This window comes from Pan paniscus, chromosome 14 (assembly GCF_029289425.2).
Source record: "Pan paniscus chromosome 14, NHGRI_mPanPan1-v2.0_pri, whole genome shotgun sequence".
Taxonomy (NCBI): Eukaryota; Metazoa; Chordata; class Mammalia; order Primates; family Hominidae; genus Pan; species Pan paniscus.
Window position 1 is genome coordinate 100,502,769 of NC_073263.2, and position 17,720 is coordinate 100,520,488.

The following is a 17,720-nucleotide window of genomic DNA, read 5'->3' on the forward strand; positions in this document are numbered from 1 at the left end:
CAGCTTTATCCATTGCAGTGGAAAAAGACCCCCAGAGGAACTGCCTGGAGTGAGATTTACCTAAACAAATAGCTGGGACATAAATGGCAAATTTCTTGAGCACTAGAAAGAGAAGTAAGTTTAAGAAGTCACTTGTGTGCTTAAAAAAAAAATTGCACAGCATCTTTCTACAGTGTATTCAGTCCTGTAGACAAATATTTCTACACAGCTGGAGAATCACTGACAGAAGATTTTTAAGAATATTCACAAGGGAACCTAAACCACACAACTTCCTCCAAGAAATCCTAAGTTACATCAGCTGCTTTAAGCAGTGAAATCCATACAGCCTGTGAGCAACCCAACAGAGAAGCAGGCTATTACATTGGCAGCAAGGAATCCAGAACAATGAATTACATTTCTAAACAATGTAGCAGAGGGTGAAGAAAAGAAACCTAAATCTCTAAGATGAAAATCTGCAGTGAAAAAGACCATGATATTTTACTAACTTTTCAGTTCAGGGTTAGCAATATAGTTTTGAAGGCAATAAAATATAGGGCAGTCTCACGAGTCACAAAGAAAGCAACTCAGTTCAAATCAAATCTGTTATAGGAAAGTTTAAGTTCAGATTCTTAGACATTAATTGAAAATTAAGTAAATTAGTAAGCAAACACTTCATGGTAACATCAACTGAACCTCCACGTTAAAGAAAAAAAAAATCACTAAATAAAATCACTACATATCAGTTTAACAATCTCTTTAGCAGATAATTTGAAAGGCTCAATTGTCCCCCCTCTGCAGGGCATGTTGGTGGTTTTGTGCAGCTTGCTTAAAAAATTATGTGCCTTTATTGTACTGAAGAAATTCCGAGAGAAGCACAACCTACTCACTGATGATAACAACACAACCATTTTTCACATTCCTCCCCTCCAAAGTCCACCAAAGCACTTGGCTTTAGACAAATGCTGAGAGTTTAGCTGATGTTAAGAACAGAAACGTTTCTATCAGCTGGTTCACAGTTTAGGTTCTTCCCTACTTTATTCAAGGCAAACCTCCTGGTAAAATGAGTGAGAAGAACATATGTAATTTTATCCTTTCTAAACTATGTAATATTTCCAACAGTTATGTTCCTTAAAACCCCCCAATGGGACCTGCCTCATTTTCTCAATAGCATAAATAACATAGAAAAGGTTTTAATTTTGCAAAGCACATCTTTTTTCAACCCTATAGTTGCAATTAAAATATGCTTCCTGGGTTTACATTTGCAAACACTGCAGCTAGGTGGGACATAATTGTGAACAATACATAATAGTCCCATACAAAGAAACCTCCCAGAAACCATATTCACCCACAAAATGTCAACATTTCTTTCTTCACAAAGAAGAATCAAAAGGGAATCGAAGTCATATTACAGGGAAAGAGTGGAGTTCACAAGGGACAAGCAGAGCAAGTTTTGAAATCAAAGACAGGCAACAGGCGTCAACCCCGTCCACACGCACAATAAGAACCCAGCATCAGGTAGACACAGCAACACTTTGTACGAGACCCTCTTACCGGCACAGGGCCCGGGCTTTCTGCTTCCACTTCGCCCTGAGCTGCATCCTTGTATTGCAGGGGGGACTCAATCACCAGTTCCTTTTTGACACTTCTACTACTTGTCCTGCATTTATCAGCCTGCATTCTCGGCTGAAAACGCAAGTCAGAAAGTCTGCAACTGGAACAGCTGCGAGTCCCTGGCCGTGCAAGGCACAGGCATGCCAGTGGTCCAAGGAAGGAAAGGAAACTGGCTTCCCAGGCACAAGTGGTCAGCCCCGCTGGCTGGGTCTGCAGAGCCTGTGGGGTGGGAAGGCATGACAGCGAAGGCCAGCCTCCAGGGGTGTTACTACTCCATGCAAAAGGGGAGGCTCCTACTTGCTGGCCAAAGGAAAACAAACTCCAAACTGAACAATACACAGTGTACTGCCTCTCTGATAAAGACCGGCTTTATTGTGTCTGTTCCACACAGCGTGGGCCAAATCAATCGGAATCAAAATACTGCAGTGTTTAAAAGAAAACCAGTCACAGTTAGACTCCTTCATAATTACCTTAAATCTGAAGCTCGTGGAGCTTAAGAGACAGCAAGGTTGTCTGCGTGTTCTAAAATTCTTCCAGTTTTGGAATGCTTTCATTTGTGTTATGGCTAAACACCAAATGCCTGGCTGATGATTAAAGCAGGGAAGAGCTACCAGCAAGTAAGTTCCCATAGCCTGCACCTCGTGGGTACAGGTGGAGGAAATGAGTTTCACCCCGCATGACAGACCACAGCATGAAACACTTAATTTATGTACTATCTGATGCCAGAAAGATGAGGTCATCAAAACATTTTCATGGGATACCACATATCATAGTAAATGCATTTATTAAATAGAAGATTACTTTAAGTCCAGGTGTGTGGGTATCAGAAGGTACCCCCAGTACTAGGTGCTGAGAGGATCATACTAAAAGTATAAGGTAGAGTATCTCTCCCTTCAAAGAACTTCACATCTAGCTGGGAAGGCAAGAAGAGCAGATATCATAAATGACAAATTAATAAAATTAAGAGAGAGACGCACAAAAGCACAGGAAAATAGCTGGATCACCAACCTATGGTTCAATGGTGGTTTAGTAGCACCTAAAATATGTGTTCCTAAAAGTCTGTATTTTTATTATGTCCTCACATTTAACAGTGGAGTCTTTTTTACCTCTTGGGAAAAATTAAAACAGAGGTATTAAGGGATTTGTCTAAAAGTTATGTGGAAATGAACATTAAAGGGGGGATCAAATATTACTCTGTACTTCATGGATACCGCAGAGCTTTTCCTAGTTACTCTGAGTATTTCCTCGACATCAGGGAAGATTTAGTAACAGTAGACAACAAGTAGCAGCAGCAGCAGCTGTAGCAGTAGCAGTAACAGCAGCAGCAGCAATAATAGTATTAGTATTAGTAGTAGTAGTAGTAGTAGTAGTAGTAGTAGTAGTAGTAGTAGTAGTAGCAGCAGCAGCAGCAGTATTCAGTCAGTCAACAACGAGAGTAGTTATCATGTAGCAACAATAGGTGCCAGAGGAACTCTACCCAGGGAAATAACATAAACTATTATACAAGTCACAGGTAAAAGTCTCCCACTTTCCAGACAAAGGAACGCAGCCAGGAGGGCTCAGAGGAGGCAGAGGGGAGAACTGAGATGCCACCCAGTCCTCGCACGGCTGCCTCCCTCTCCTAGCACCTGCTGCAGCTGCTCTACTTCAAGAGTGAAGCTGAAGCTGGGTCTCTGCCACTTGAACACCAGGAACCCTTCTGAGTGTGAATATCAATTATGTAACTATCTCAAAGGATCAATAAGTCCATCAAATAAATTAATGTCTTCTATAATTTTTTTTAAACTACCCAATCTCTCAACCTTGGGTAGTCTTTCAGGGTCAATAGAAGTCCTCCTACCAAATCTGTGTTCCAAAATAATATTATCTATAAATTTTAAAAATCTTTCTTTGTAAAGTTACAACAGAAAAAACCCAGTAAGAAAAAACTCTCACTTACCTATAGAGTTGAAATTATAGTAAAGTAAAAACTTAGGAATGTCCTACAAATCAGAGAAGAAAGGATGAAGCCACAAGCACAAAACAGACTAACTGAGCTTTAGTAAAGGACAGCCCAACCAATAACTCAGAAACCTTTTTGAGATGGTTCAGGAAGTTCTAAATACTCCAGTTCTTCCTCAAATCCCCATCGCCATTAAGCCATCAGAATGTCTGGGCATTAATAAGAGAAATGCTATTCTATTTGTTATTGTTGTTGTTTGAGACAGGGTCTTGCTCTATAGTCCAGGCTGAGTGCAAGGGCTCGATCATGGCTCACTGCAGTCTTGACCTCCTGGAGTCAAGGATCTTCCTGCCTAAGCCCCTCAAGTAGCAGGAACTAGAGGTGTGAGCCACTGTGTTCAGCCTACCCTACTTGTTGGGTCAAAATACCCTGGTATTCTGTAAGGAATGAGAAATGAACTTTAAGATATTTATTTGACAAACACTGTAAGTGCTGGCTATGGCCCATGCCTGTTCAAGCCCTACAAAGGTTGTTTATTTAATCTTCATAACAACTCTATGTAATACTGTTATCCTCATTTGACAGATGAGGAAACTGATGCCCAGAGACGTGAAATACTTGCAGAACGTTATACAGAGAGCAGGGGCAGTATGGATCCAGTGTACACACGCTTAACCATGATACTATGTTCAAACTGCTAAAAGGCACAATACCAATCACCAGTCAGCAATTAAAGACAGCAGCATCTGGCTTTAACCCTATCATGGGAGTGAAGAGGTAAAAAGGTCTTTAGATGGTCTTTAAGTGCCTTGTGCAAAGCAGGTATTCATTTGATGGTAACTACTGTATTGTTGCTGCTCTCATTCCAACCTGAAGAAATTAATTTTAGTCTTAAACTCAGGGCTTTTGCTGTGTGATCTAAAATGACAATTCCACCAACCGTGTTGCTATCACACATTACAAAGCGCTTCAGCAACTTAGCATCAACCATTCTTCCCTCTCTGTGGCTTGATTATGACAGCTGCCTTCAAATATTCATTTTGAACCCCACGTGTTCATGTCATGAGCCAGGCCTTCTTCTTGAAGTTTTTCTATATTTTTCAAAATGGTTAGCAATGACTATATTTTTGTTTTATAATCAAGGAAAACACTTTTAATTCGCTCTGAGTTTCCAAGTAGCCAGGACAAAAAGGAAAACATGATCAGTTCCATAATATATATCATCAAAAGGAGAAAATATATCAAGTTGTAAAGCAAGTAATTTGTTGTTTTTTTTTTTTTCAAGGCAGGGTTTGGCTCTGCTGCCCAGACTGGAGTGCAGTGGTGCAATCTCAGCTTACTGCAACCTCCACCTCCTGGGCTCATGCAATCCTCCCATCTCAGCCTCCCAAGTAGCTGGGACTACAGGCACATGCCACCACACCTGGCTAATTTTTATATTTTCTGTAAAGACAGGATTTCACCATGTTGCCCAAGCTGGTCTCAAACTCCTGGGCTCAAGCGATCCTCCCACCTTGGCCTCCCAAAGTGTGGGGATTATAGATGTGAGCTACCATGCCTGGCCCAAGCAAGTAAAAAATTTTTTAAATGCCTCACACACAGATTTATGTAAAGGGGGACCATCAGTGTGCAATATACAAGGCTGGCAATGTGTTTGTAGGAAATGCAGTGACAAAATTCACATAGCTATTTCCTACTCCCATCTCAGAGCAATATACTGAAATCCAAGATTGAGAACAGCAATTCTGAGAGCAAGGCAGTCACCTGAGTCCACCGCCTTCCAGCTGGCCCACCTTATGAAAGAAGCAAACCCTGAGGGCGTGGAGGAGAGAAGAAACTGCTGTCAGCTTTCCCATCACACAACTTCTCAGGCAGTGCTGGCGCTCTCCCCTGCTCACTTAGGACAAACCAACACTTTTGGAATCTGACTGTCAAGGAGAGTCACATGGCACCGCGTTTAACCTCAGATCCCAAGCCTCCAAATGGGATGTGGTTTCTCCAAAGGGCTCATGAGACTGATGTGTGAGGACATGAGGATGACATCCGGTTGGTGCGGCCACTAGAGGAAATGCCATTTTACCAGGACAGGAAGTAGGTGGCCACATTTTCCTTTACAACATTTCAAACAACAAGGTGTATGTCCGACCCCCGATTCAACTTTCACAAACCTGCACTGAGCTCCTACCATCTACTAACCTTGAGTTCCTTCACATACCAGCTTGTTTAACCCACAACAAACACATCTATGAACACGTATGAAAGGTATAGAGTTTCACTGTTAAAAATGTTGTAAACCCTGTGGGGAAGAGGAAGGCTTCAGAAGCAGGATGGAATGAATGCTTCTGTAATGGGGTTCAGGTCTCAAATTTTAATATGTACACAAATTTATTATACAGCTCGGGTACTCAAAACCATGAAAACCTCACAGGAAATTTAAGAAATGTTCCAAGGGCAATTTGTGACTCAAAGGAAAGCTAACTTTAAATGCAAAACTCCATCTTCCTCTTCCACCCATAAGATGGACTTCCATCACACTCTGATTAGTGGAAGGAATGACTCTCTCTGTAGAGGGAACTGCTACCCATGCCCAAGACTCAGTTTAAATACCATCTTCCCCAAGAACCCCTCCAGCCAGAATGAACTGGCTCCTTCTCAGTTAACCTTCTGAGCCTACTTTTTACCTCTATTATGGAGCTTTTCAGAGTTTACCTTTTATTAAGTTTGCCCCGGTAGAAGAACCCTTTAGTGAGACTGTTAATTCACTGAGGGCAGGGACTGTATCTTAACCACCTTTGAGTGGCCTTAGGGACTAAAAGCACTCACAATGTATTTGCTGAACTGAATGCTGATAGCAGGTTTGTCATCTTTGGCCCTAAAGTGAAATGGTGTATTTGTAAAAATATGCAAACATTTTCATTTGTTAAGGGCCCAAATTAAGGCAGAAGCTTTCAATTGCTTGAAAATAAAAACCCAACAATAGTTTATTCATAAATCAAAACCCAACAATTTTCACTACTACTAAAAATAAAAATGTTCCTTTCTCCCAGGTAAGAAAATTTTATTCTGCAAAATTTGCTAGATGTTTTTTGAGACGAAGTGTATTTGAAAACAGTAAAACTAAAGTTTTAAAATGTACAAATAAATGTGTTTTTAGCAATAAATCTATATAAAATTTGAAACTGTAGATACTGTAGCTAACCATAGCTAATAACCATCTGAGGAATAACAACACGAGGAATAAATCAATTATCTCAACCTAACAGAAGTTATTTACTGTCTTTATTAGGGGTTCTTGGCATATCAGAAGGATACTTATAACAAAGGCAAAAGAAAAATATGTATACACACACATATGTACACCTATATTACTTATATACATGTACTTGTGTATACTCCAAAGTTATCATTCCTTTTCTCTTGTTCTGGGGAAGTAGAAACAATAAGTAGAAATTAAGAAAAAATGCAAAAGAAAACAAATGACTAAAGATTTTCCGCAGTATACTGTTGCTGGTCAGCTTGCTGGCCAAAGAAAAGGCGGCCCGAAAATGATCTGCCTTCTGAGAAAGACAAAAGCATGGTAGACGGCAAGACAGGCAGCAAAACAGAGAGCAGAACAGCACTGCAGACAACTGATTCAGGGAGTGAGGCAGGAAAGAGCCAGCGAGGGAGGAGAGAAAGCTACATACAGCAAGAGAAGATGTGTTGGCAGCCAGTGGTGGGAGGGGGAGACAGTTTCTCGACCACAACTCTTAGGGCCTCTTAGAAGAGTTAATATAGGAAAAGATACATCTGATATAAAGTCTCATGCCCTCCTCAATTATTTTTTTTATTTTTATTTTTTGAGACGTAGTCTCACTCTGTCACCCAGGCTGGAGTGCAGTGGCATGACCTCGGCTCACTGCAACCTCTGCCTCCTGGGTTCAAGTGAGTCTCCATCCTCAGCCTCCTGAGTAGTTGGGATTACAGATGCCCACCACCACGACTGGGTAATTTTTGTATTTTCAGTAGAGACAGAGTTTCACCATGTAGGCCAGGCTGGTCTCGAACTCCTGACCTCAGGTGATCCACCCACCTCGGCCTCCCAAAGTGCTGTGATTACAGGTGTGAGCCACTGTGCCCGGCCTCCTCAATTATTTTTTATCATTACAGATTTAAACAAATAGTCACAGAAATGTAATCCACATTATCACCTAGTCTAGTGTCTCTTAGCCCAGAATCCAAGGCTGAATGTTAGGGAAGGTGGTCCACAAACCCTCTAAAATTACATATGAAATTGTACGTCTGTGAGTTTCCTAAAGAAAGGCCAAGGGAGTTCACCTAGTTCTCAGAAAAGGGACCATTGGAAGGTCCTTCACTCATAGAACAAGGAGACCGAGGCCTGGAGTGAGGAGCTAGAGAGCCAACCAAAGTTCTGTGGTACAAATCTCTTCCCATGGGCAGGTTCACATTCTATTTAAGGAGGGGTAACAACAGGAATTTAAACATCAGGCATGAGGTAAACAAACAACCAGTGGATGCCAATCAGCAGTGTCAACATGTGCACAGTCTACTCATTTGTTGACACAAGTCAGTAAATGGATCATTTGAAGCCTAATGCCAGTTGGACAACTCGAATTCAATAGTTGTATCTCCAAAACAGGGCAAATAACATAACCAATAAAAACTGTTTTCTAAGAACTTTAAAGGACATTGAGAAAATGCTCACACTGTCACACACACAAGACTAAAAAAATTACAACAGAATGTAACTACTGATTACCTCTGGTACATGGTACTATTAGTGATTCTTTTTCTCTCTAAAGTCTTCTATACTCTGCAAGTTTTCTGCAAAAGCTTTCATCACTTCTTTAGTCAGAAATCAGTGAGCTGGATTATGAGATAATGGTATAGAGGAAGCTCATGCTGGGGTTCTAGCCACTCACTATGCCCCACAACAGCTGTGTGACATTAGAAAAAGTCACTTCACCTCTCTGGGCCCCACAAACTTTACCTGTAAAATGAAGAACTTACACCAAAAAAATCTTTCCAGCTCTATATATCTATAATATTAAGTATGAGAACTTTCCTTATTGATAATATCTGGGGAAAAACAAACCACTCAATGGAATGCACTGACCTACTATATACTAAAGAAAAACACAAAGACAAAAAAGTGGGTATCTTTCTAAACATGTCAGATTCTCATTTCCAACAGAGCAGGGGCTGAGCCAAGAAGCCAGCAGACAACAAGAACATAACAGAACTATAACGTGCTATCAGTGAAGAAGACTATGGGGGCAGGGGGGTGGGCAGTTGGGGGGGTGGGGCCTGCGCTCTCAGCTCTGGGAAAACCCACAGCACTGGCACAGCAGGGGGCAGTCCCTAAAGAAACCTCTGTTTCCAGATGAGGAAGCTAAGATGGAAGAGTCAGGCTGACGAAGGACACATCCCACTGTTTAGAGAAGGCTCTGTCTGCAGCCATGGAAGGTTTAAGAAGCTTCTCATTAGAGACAGCCCCACCCCCACCTGTAACATCCTCCCCCATTTCCCGGCCTTCATTTTTCCATAGGCTGTATCACCATCTGGCATCCTATTCCACTTTTCTTATTTAATGTCTGTCTAACCTTCCCTACCCCCAGGTAGAAAGCTCCACGAGGGCAGCATTTTTGCCTGTTTTGTTCATTGCTGTGTTCCCAGGTCCTAAAACACTACAGGTGCTGAGAAAATATACATTGAATGAATTTACTGAAGGGTCAGGATCCTCTCAGTTTGGAAATGGGGCTGTTAAGCTCTGGACACCAACGGTTTTTCTGTAAACTATCAATTTATTTTGATCGTGATAACAATAATTCAGTTAGCTAATGTCAATAATTTATTTTAGAGATGGAAACTTACAATGCCAAGAGAAACATAATGTGCCTGGGATTTTTCTCAGGAAACTAAACTCCTGGTATGGGTTACCAAAACCTGGCCTCAACCTTGTTTCGCGTGATCTGTAACTGTTTTATCTCCCTTCCTCAGCTTTGAGCGCTGGGTGAGGAGGGCAGGGGGCTATCCCCCTACCCCACCCCACACCCGGCACAGTATTGTGTACACAGTAGGCAATCCATAAATGCTTGCTTCTAGAATAAATGATGAAGGTGCCTCACTTTGGTATGATTTATCACAGGAGTTCACAAGCTAGAATTTTCTCACTTTCCTCACTACATCACAAATGCTGAGGTTAAGGGCCAGAGAATGTATTCTTCGTGAAAAACACGATCAAAACTTTTTAAAAAGCGCTCAAGTTTTCCTTTCTAAATAAAATGCATCATTCAAGTATAACTAAAAGACAAATGTTCTTTTGTTCACTTCTCCCTGTCCAGCTCCCAAAGCACCCTAGCGGAAAACACAAATTGCCGCCCTTCAAGTTCATTGGTTTTGTAGACCTTATATTTGTATGTTAAACTTACTTAAAGCAAGTTCCTTCAGTGCTTACAAGGTGCAAAGCTGGTGGACCATCTCAATTTATAGGTGATGGAGATGGACCAAGCTGGCAGGAGTCGCAGCGTCACAGTTCACAGCAATTAGCTATCTAGCATCAGGGGTAGAGGGGACAGGCCGCCAGGCCAACTCTAGACTCCTACTTCTGCAAAAAGGAACACACTCTCAGGTTACAAGGGTGAAGTCCACCAGAAACTTTACAAAGGGAATGGTAGCATTTCCCCTAGCACTTCTGGCTGAATTTAGTTTGCATTTAGAAGACAATGACCATGTATAGTAATAACAGCTCCCCAACAATCATCTGGAAGTCCCCTCTTCTAAAAAGCAATAGGTTATATCCCTTCCATAAAATAATATCATCAGCAGCAAAGATGATGTATCCCTTTCTCATCCTGCTGCCTAGAGGAGGGCCTTCTATTTCCTCCAAGCTCATTGTAACCGATTTCCTATGTGAACTTAAGAGACCGCCAAGAAATAGAAAACACTGCCAGATAGTTTCAGGGGCTCACACGTTGTTATTCCTGGGCCACACGTCCTAAGAAGTCAAACTTTTCCCCCTGGGCGCTTGTAAAATATGTAAGTAAACTAAATTAAACTTATTCACAGGTAGATATGCTACAAATAAAGGTGACTAGAGTTGGAGATATAAACATGGCAGGTGAGGAGGGTGAATGCTAAGGAAGGCCATCAAAGCCTCCCTTCTCTCTGCTGGCAAATCAAAGCACACATCATATAACTTAGAAGTAATCTTAGACTGTTCAGCAGCTTTACTAAAAGACCAAAGGTCACTGCAGCACCATCACCATCTTCACCACCGCCACCACCGCCGCCGCCGCCGCCGCCGCCGCCGCCACCACCACCACCACCGCTGCCGCCACTGCCACCACCACCACCACCACCACCACCATCAATGGGTTTCTGTTACATTTCCAAATAACTGTCAAATTGCTTAAAGATTTGATTTTAAATGTTCTCATCACAAAAAAATTGATTAAAGTGTCAGGCGATAAATATTAGCTTGATATAATCATTCCACAATGTAAACACATATCAAAACATCACATTGTACCCCATAAATATATACAATTATTTGTCAACATGAAATTTTAAAAAGAATTATACATGTAACACAACGGGTTTCATCTTCCCCTCCTGAACAAAGAAAAAAACTCTTTTAAGAAAAGTGTGGTTAAAAAAGACAGTGAGACGTTTAATCAAACTCTGAAAACTGGAACATTGGTGGATATGAACATTCCACTGGCCCATCTGCAAAGAGCTAGGTCTTAAGCCTTTCTGTCGTTTCAAAAACAGGAGGTTAAATACAAAACAAGTGAGGTTTACAATGTTACATAAGCATTTAAGAACTCTCCGGACACGCTCTTCCATTTAGGCTTTGCCGAGACCTAAAGCTAGAAGTCAATACTTTTTTGTTATAACTGTGCCACAGGTGAGCAAGAAAAACATTTAAGGGACCCCCGTCCCCCTGCACACACACTTGACATACATCCTTATTCAATTCAGTTTAATTTAACCCTCGATGCTCTTATGAATTAAATAGCTTATCAAAAGTTCACATAGTTACTATGCTTTGGAGTTATGTTCCAAAATTAACATAACTGGTAAATAATAGATCCGAATATTTTTAAGTTTTGTTTCAAACATAATTTTGTCTCCTTTTTGAGCATATATCTCCTTTGGGAGAGCCACAAAAAATATTAGAGAGTTGTCCAAGGCCTGAAAGTATTAAAAGATAACAGCATATAAAAATTTTTTTTTAAATTTAAAAAATAAAAACATTAAATTAAAAAAATTTAACGTTAACAGTAGTGTGTCGGAAATGTGAAACAAATGGCTTTTATTTTCCCTTCTTTCTACTTATCTGTATATTTAAAATTTTCCTTTAAAAGTATCAATTACTTTAGGCACTTTAAAAAATTTTTTTAAGTTATTTATTACCACTTGGGAAGTATTTTAAAATAATGTCCAGGAAAGTAGCAAATGCTTACAGGGTGCCTCCTTCAGAGCTGGGACCAGAGGCAGGTGAGCGAGGTATTCGTTTCGGGAACAAAATATACAAGAGCACTAAAAACTCAGTAACTGAGATACTATTTTAATGAAATACTTAAATTTAAAAATAATACCTTCCAAAAGCCATGATAAACAGTCAAAACTTGAAATAAAGATAGGAACAGTATTCCAAGTTATTTTCTTTTGCCTCAAGTTCCAGTGGTACTGGGATAAGCACTGTATCTGGTCCTCCGTCCACCCTGAGACAGGTCTCTTATTTTACAAAGGAGGACAGCGAGACACAGAAGTTAAAGAACCGGTTCAAGGTCAGAGCTGTCACGTGGCAGAACTACTTTAAACAGATTCTTTAGAGGTAATTTTTACATTCCTTGACCAGACAGACAAAATCAACACCCATTTTTAAAGGTACAAGTGACCAGATCTTCAAATACCATCCACTGTCACTATAAAGACTTCAAACTGAAGCTCCACGTTCTTCTTCTTTAGAAGATAAGTAATACAGGGCGATCTGGGCAGAGGACCCAAACCCTACTGTATTGAAAGCTTTTTTATTTTATTTTCTTGTGCACACATAAATGAAGCTCCTGATGGTTGAAAAGTATTGAACAGAGGGAGGAAAAGAGGAAATGCAGATGCAAGAGCAGGGATTCCTCCTCCCACATTAATTCCCCCGTGAAAGAAGTGGGGAAGGAATCTGGAGATCTCGCTCCCAGGGTAGGACGGCATCCCCATGTGCTGAACGGCAACCACTGGCCCGGGGCCACCCTTCAGCCACTGTCTTCAGGGCTGACACACCCTGGCCCTTCCTCACCACTCCCTGCCTCAAACCTTTGCAGTAAGAACACTGTGTTGCCTCCTGAAGCCTCACCTCATGTCTCCAGAAATGCTGTCAATCTGCAATGTTCGCCCACCTCTTCCTGATCTTAACCTGTCAAATGCCTACTCACCTTGGAAGGTTCTCCTCTTTCATGAGGCCCTCCAGAATATTCCATCCCAAAGAATATTTTCCTCCTTGGTACTCCAGCAAAAGTGAGGTGAAGCCAAGACCCCTGTCTTGTAAGGGTTGCCAAACCTAGTTCTGCCTCAAGTCATCTTGGGAGCTTGAAAATTAATAATAATGATGATGATGATGATGATAATAATAATAATAATAATAATAATAATACAGATTCCAGGACCTCACCCAGAACTTCTGAATCGGAATCCTGAGCTGAGCCTCAAGGATCTGAATTTTGCACAACTTCCCAGGTGAGACCTATGCTGCAGGCTTTTACCCACCCATGTTTCGGAATCACTGATCTTAATATAACTTAAGATACAGGAAGAACACCCACAATGTTTAAACACAGATCCAAGACAAGGAAACACGAATGGGTTCCCAGAAATATCTCTGCACAGATATGACACACATGAGGGTATTTGGCTGAAAGTGAGAGGTGGAGTGGGGTAGAGATTGAAGCCAAAAGTTTACCATCCTCCACAGGACAGAACACACACCTTAGCCTTATTCCAAATGCCATGGTAGACGTTGACTCATTAATGACTGATCATTTTCTATTTAACTGACTTTTTTAGAAAAAAGAAAATTTTGTATAGGGTTCATGCTATACAAAGTCTTAGAATCACCATTCCCCCTCTTCCCCCACTCCTCCTTCCACTCTCAAGTAAAATGCCTTTCAATTTCAAACCAATAAGAAAGGGTCTACAGAGCAGTACAATATTCACACATCTTTCAAATATTTGTAATTGTGTGATCACATATTGAAACACTTGCTTAGCAGTATACTTTCCCAGAACAAAACCAACCCTAGTGTTCTGCTGCCTACAATTCAGTCACAAATGCCTTAGTTGCTCACAGCCTCAGTTACAAGCTCTTGAAATTCAAGTTCAAATGTGTGACCATCATAGGATGGTAACTAAAAGCAATGAACCAATCTGTTTAGAGAAGAGTAAAGGCATTTCTAAGGTTTTCCTTTCTCTCCACCATAAGAGGAAAAAAATGCAGAAGTCACGTCTTCCGTATGCATTCTTCACAATTCACTGCAATGAAAATAATGCCCCATCCAGTGTTACAGACTTAATGTACTATTATTTTCCTTTTAAACAGAATCTGTTGCTCAGACACTGTATTGATATAACTTTCATGAGCTTGTCTATTCCCTGGTATAAGACTTGAAGAAAAGACGGTAAAATAAAAAATCTTAAGCAAGTTTTGTTTGGCAGCATTTTACAATTGAGAGTATGTTAAATAACACATTCCCCAACAACTCATTTTGAAATAACTGCAGCACATACTACTACAGCTTATAGCTATTCATTAATTTGGGGAAAAACATGAGACTTCTAGATTAATTGCAAGAGACTTAAGGCGACCACAAGTGCTGGGGGATTTGCTCCCCAAGGCTGGTGTGCCACCTCCATGTTTCCACTTATCTCAGGGACACACATCCACAAAAATGAGGACAGACAATCCCATGGTCAAGTTCTTTTCAGCCCAAACTCTGCAATTCAGCAATACATATGAGCACCCCAGTTAATGGGCTCACTTTATCCTTCTACTATACTAATTTTGTCATACTGTATGCAACCCAGCACTTACCACAAAAGAGAACACCTTAGGACTCTCACTAAAGTAGTCAAAAGAACCAAAAGGAATGCTCTCCTGTATTTACTCATTAATCCATTCATTAATGGATGGATTCATGCATTAAATTCCTTCCCTGCTAATCACTCAGCAAGCATTTCTTAACCACAGAGCGCTGCACAAGGATTGGGAAATAAGGAACACACAATCTAGTTCAAGAGTACGACGTCTGAAAGTGGACTAAAAGGGATGCAAACAAGTAATTTCTTTTTTTTTTTCTTTTTTTTTTCTGAGATGGAGTTTTGCTTTGTTACCCAGGCTGGAGTGCAGTGGCATGATTTTGGCTCACCACAACCTCCGCCTCCTGGGTTCACGTTGATTCTTTGCCTCAGCCTCCCCAGTAGCTAAGACTATAGGCATGCACCACCATGCCCGGCTGATTTTTGTATTTTTAGTAGAGACGTGGTTTCACCATGTTGACCAGGCTGGTCTCGAACTCCTGACCTCGTGATGCTCCTGCCTCGGCCTCCCAAAGTGCTGGGATTACAGGCGCGAGCCACCGCACCCGGCCGCAAACAAGTAATTTCAATAACAAGTGTGACAGGAGTAGCTAGACCTGTGCTGGCCAATATGGTAGCCACTAGCCACACGGGGCTACTCGAGATTTGCCTAGTTGAAGCTGGATGTGCTATACACACTGGGTTTCAAAGACTCTGTGTGACAAAAAGAATGTAAAATATCTTGAGTTTTTTTATTGATTACTTATTGAATAATATTTGAATATACTGGGTTAAATAAAATATATTAGTAAAACTGATTTTATCTGTTTTATGGTTTTTAATATAGCTAGCAGAAAATGTAAAATTACATATATACATATATAAAAATATTATATTTTTAGCGGGAAGTGTTGGACTAGACAATTCCCAATCCTGTCTCTTCTTCCTAGGCAGTCGACTTTCCAATCTCCTTGGCAGTTAGGCCGAAACTACGTCACTGGGTTCTGGCCCAAGAAAAAAGTAAAAAAAATAATAATAATAAGGTCGCAGAGACCAGGCACAGTCAAGGAACATGCTGCTTGATGATCCTTGCTTTCTCCCCACCTGTGGGGCCACTGGATGCAGGGAATCTGGAGGAGCCTGAGGCCCTGGCTACACAGGAGCCACAGAGGTAAGAAGCCAGGCTCCTTCATCATCACATGGAAGACCACCGCATGTACACCCGGTGGGATCGTGTCACACATGAGAAATAAACCTGTACAGTGTGAAGCTACAGCAGTTAGCCTACCCTGCCTAACCAATACAGTGAAAAAAAAAAAAAAAAAAAAAGCCACAACAGGAGGGATGGCTGACTACCTGTTGAGGAGTTATCAGGATAAGCTTCAGGAGATGGGGTGCTATTTGAATGGTGTCTAAAAGGTGGTGGTTCCCAAACTCTTATCATGTCAGGATCATTTAGAGAGCTTGTTAAAACAGCCCACTGGGCCCTCTTCTGACCCTCTCAGAAGACCCAGATGGTCTATGTGGGAGTGTCAGCCTCTTAAGGGCACTCCGATCTCCCCCAGGCCCTCCTCGGAGCTACCATGAGCCTCCCCTCCCAGCTTCCCTTCAGTTGGGTAGGTCTACTCAGTGGGTCTAGAATGCAGCTGATATGGTTTGGCTCTGTGTCTAAACCCAAATCTCACCTTAAATTGTAATAATCCTCACGTGTCATGGGAGAGATCCGGTGGGAAGTAAGTGAATCATGGGGCCAGGTTTTTCCCCTGCTGTTCTCATGAGTAAGTCTCATGAGATCTGATGGTTTAATAAAGGGGAGTTCCCCAGCACACCCTACTTGCCTGCCGCCACATAAGACGTGCCTTTGCTCTTCCTTCGCCTTCCACCATGATTGTGAGGCTTCTCCAGCCATGTGGAACTGTGAGTCCATTAAACCTCTTTCCTTTATAAACTACAGTCTCAGGTATGTCTTTATTAGCAGCATGAGAATGGACTAATACAGCAGCTGAGAATCCACAGCTCTCCTGACGCTGCTGGCTCAGGGAGCAAACTTGAAAAGCAAAGTCTTAAAGAATAAGCAAGATGTTCTGAAGCAGTGAAGAGAGTAAAAGGTGTTCAAGCAAAAAGGAAGTACATATCCAGAAAGGTGTGGAAGTCTGAAAGAGCATGGTGTGTTTGGGAAACAGCACCCCCAGCATGGCAAAGCAGGAGAAAAAGACAGAAAGGTAGGTGGAATCAGAATGAAGGCAGCTGCAATCTTAGTCAGGAGTTTGGACTCTGCCTCCTCAATGAGAAGTGTAAAACACAGCCTCTTTTCCACAGCATATGCAGTAATAAAAATAATTACTCCAAAGTAAATATGGGTATCTGGTAGTTAATACTTCAATTACCAGCACAATTCCTGGGTAAATGACAGGGGCATAATATGGTAACTTGATCATTACGGACCCCGTATGAGACTCCAAATTCCTAATTCTCAGATTCTCTACCCATATGTTGTTATCTCATTATGTGACATGAGAAACAATTTAAGCAGAGTAACATTCGCCTTCAAATCTACTTCACAGCAGCCTTTGAGAGGTAGGAAATTTTTTAAACTGTTCCTAGGAAGACGTGTATAATTTACATGAGAGTATCTATTATTTTAGGTGGCTGTCTTGGAGAGAAGCAATCAGAAATAACAAACCATGATAAAGAAAGGAAAGACTGATGGGCTTGTGATCAGTGAAGGCAGGCAGTAACTATGGAAAACAACATGTCTTCACTAGGAATACTTCCACTAGGTGGTGGCGGGCACCTGTAGTCCCTGGAGGCTGAGGCAGGAGAATGGCGTGAACCCGGGAGGCGGAGCTTGCAGTAAGCTGAGATTGCGTCACTGCACTCCAGCATGGGTGACAGAGCGAGACTCCGTCTCAAAAAATAAAAATAAATAAAGTTTGTAAATAAAGTTTATATTGTAAATAATAAATAAAAGTTTTGGTTTTTAAAGTTTATTAAATGTTTTCTCTCACTGTAGTTAGAATTATCTAATACGTGAAATTTGCTTATGTTGAAAATTCAAGGAAGTAAATAAGTTGTACTTCAAAGAGAAAAAAATATTATGACATTACTATCAACA

The 17,720-nt window shown here is 41.2% G+C and overlaps 1 protein-coding gene across 43 annotated transcripts in view; it reads right to left on the reverse strand.

Moving 5' to 3' along the window:
• DOCK9 (dedicator of cytokinesis 9) overlaps window positions 1-17,720 on the reverse strand; it is a 292,065-nt gene that overhangs the window by 181,656 nt on the left and 92,689 nt on the right. For 9 of the 43 annotated variants that reach the window (XM_034936909.3, XM_034936907.3, XM_063595848.1 and 6 more), the window contains exon 1: window positions 1,531-4,468. The exons of the other annotated variants lie outside the window; for them this stretch is intronic. In XM_034936909.3, the coding sequence (XP_034792800.3) occupies window positions 1,531-1,656 (126 nt within the window). In that variant the 5' untranslated portion in view covers window positions 1,657-4,468. Of the gene's footprint in view, window positions 1-1,530; window positions 4,469-17,720 lie in introns of those variants that run through there. 43 annotated transcript variants of the gene reach the window in all.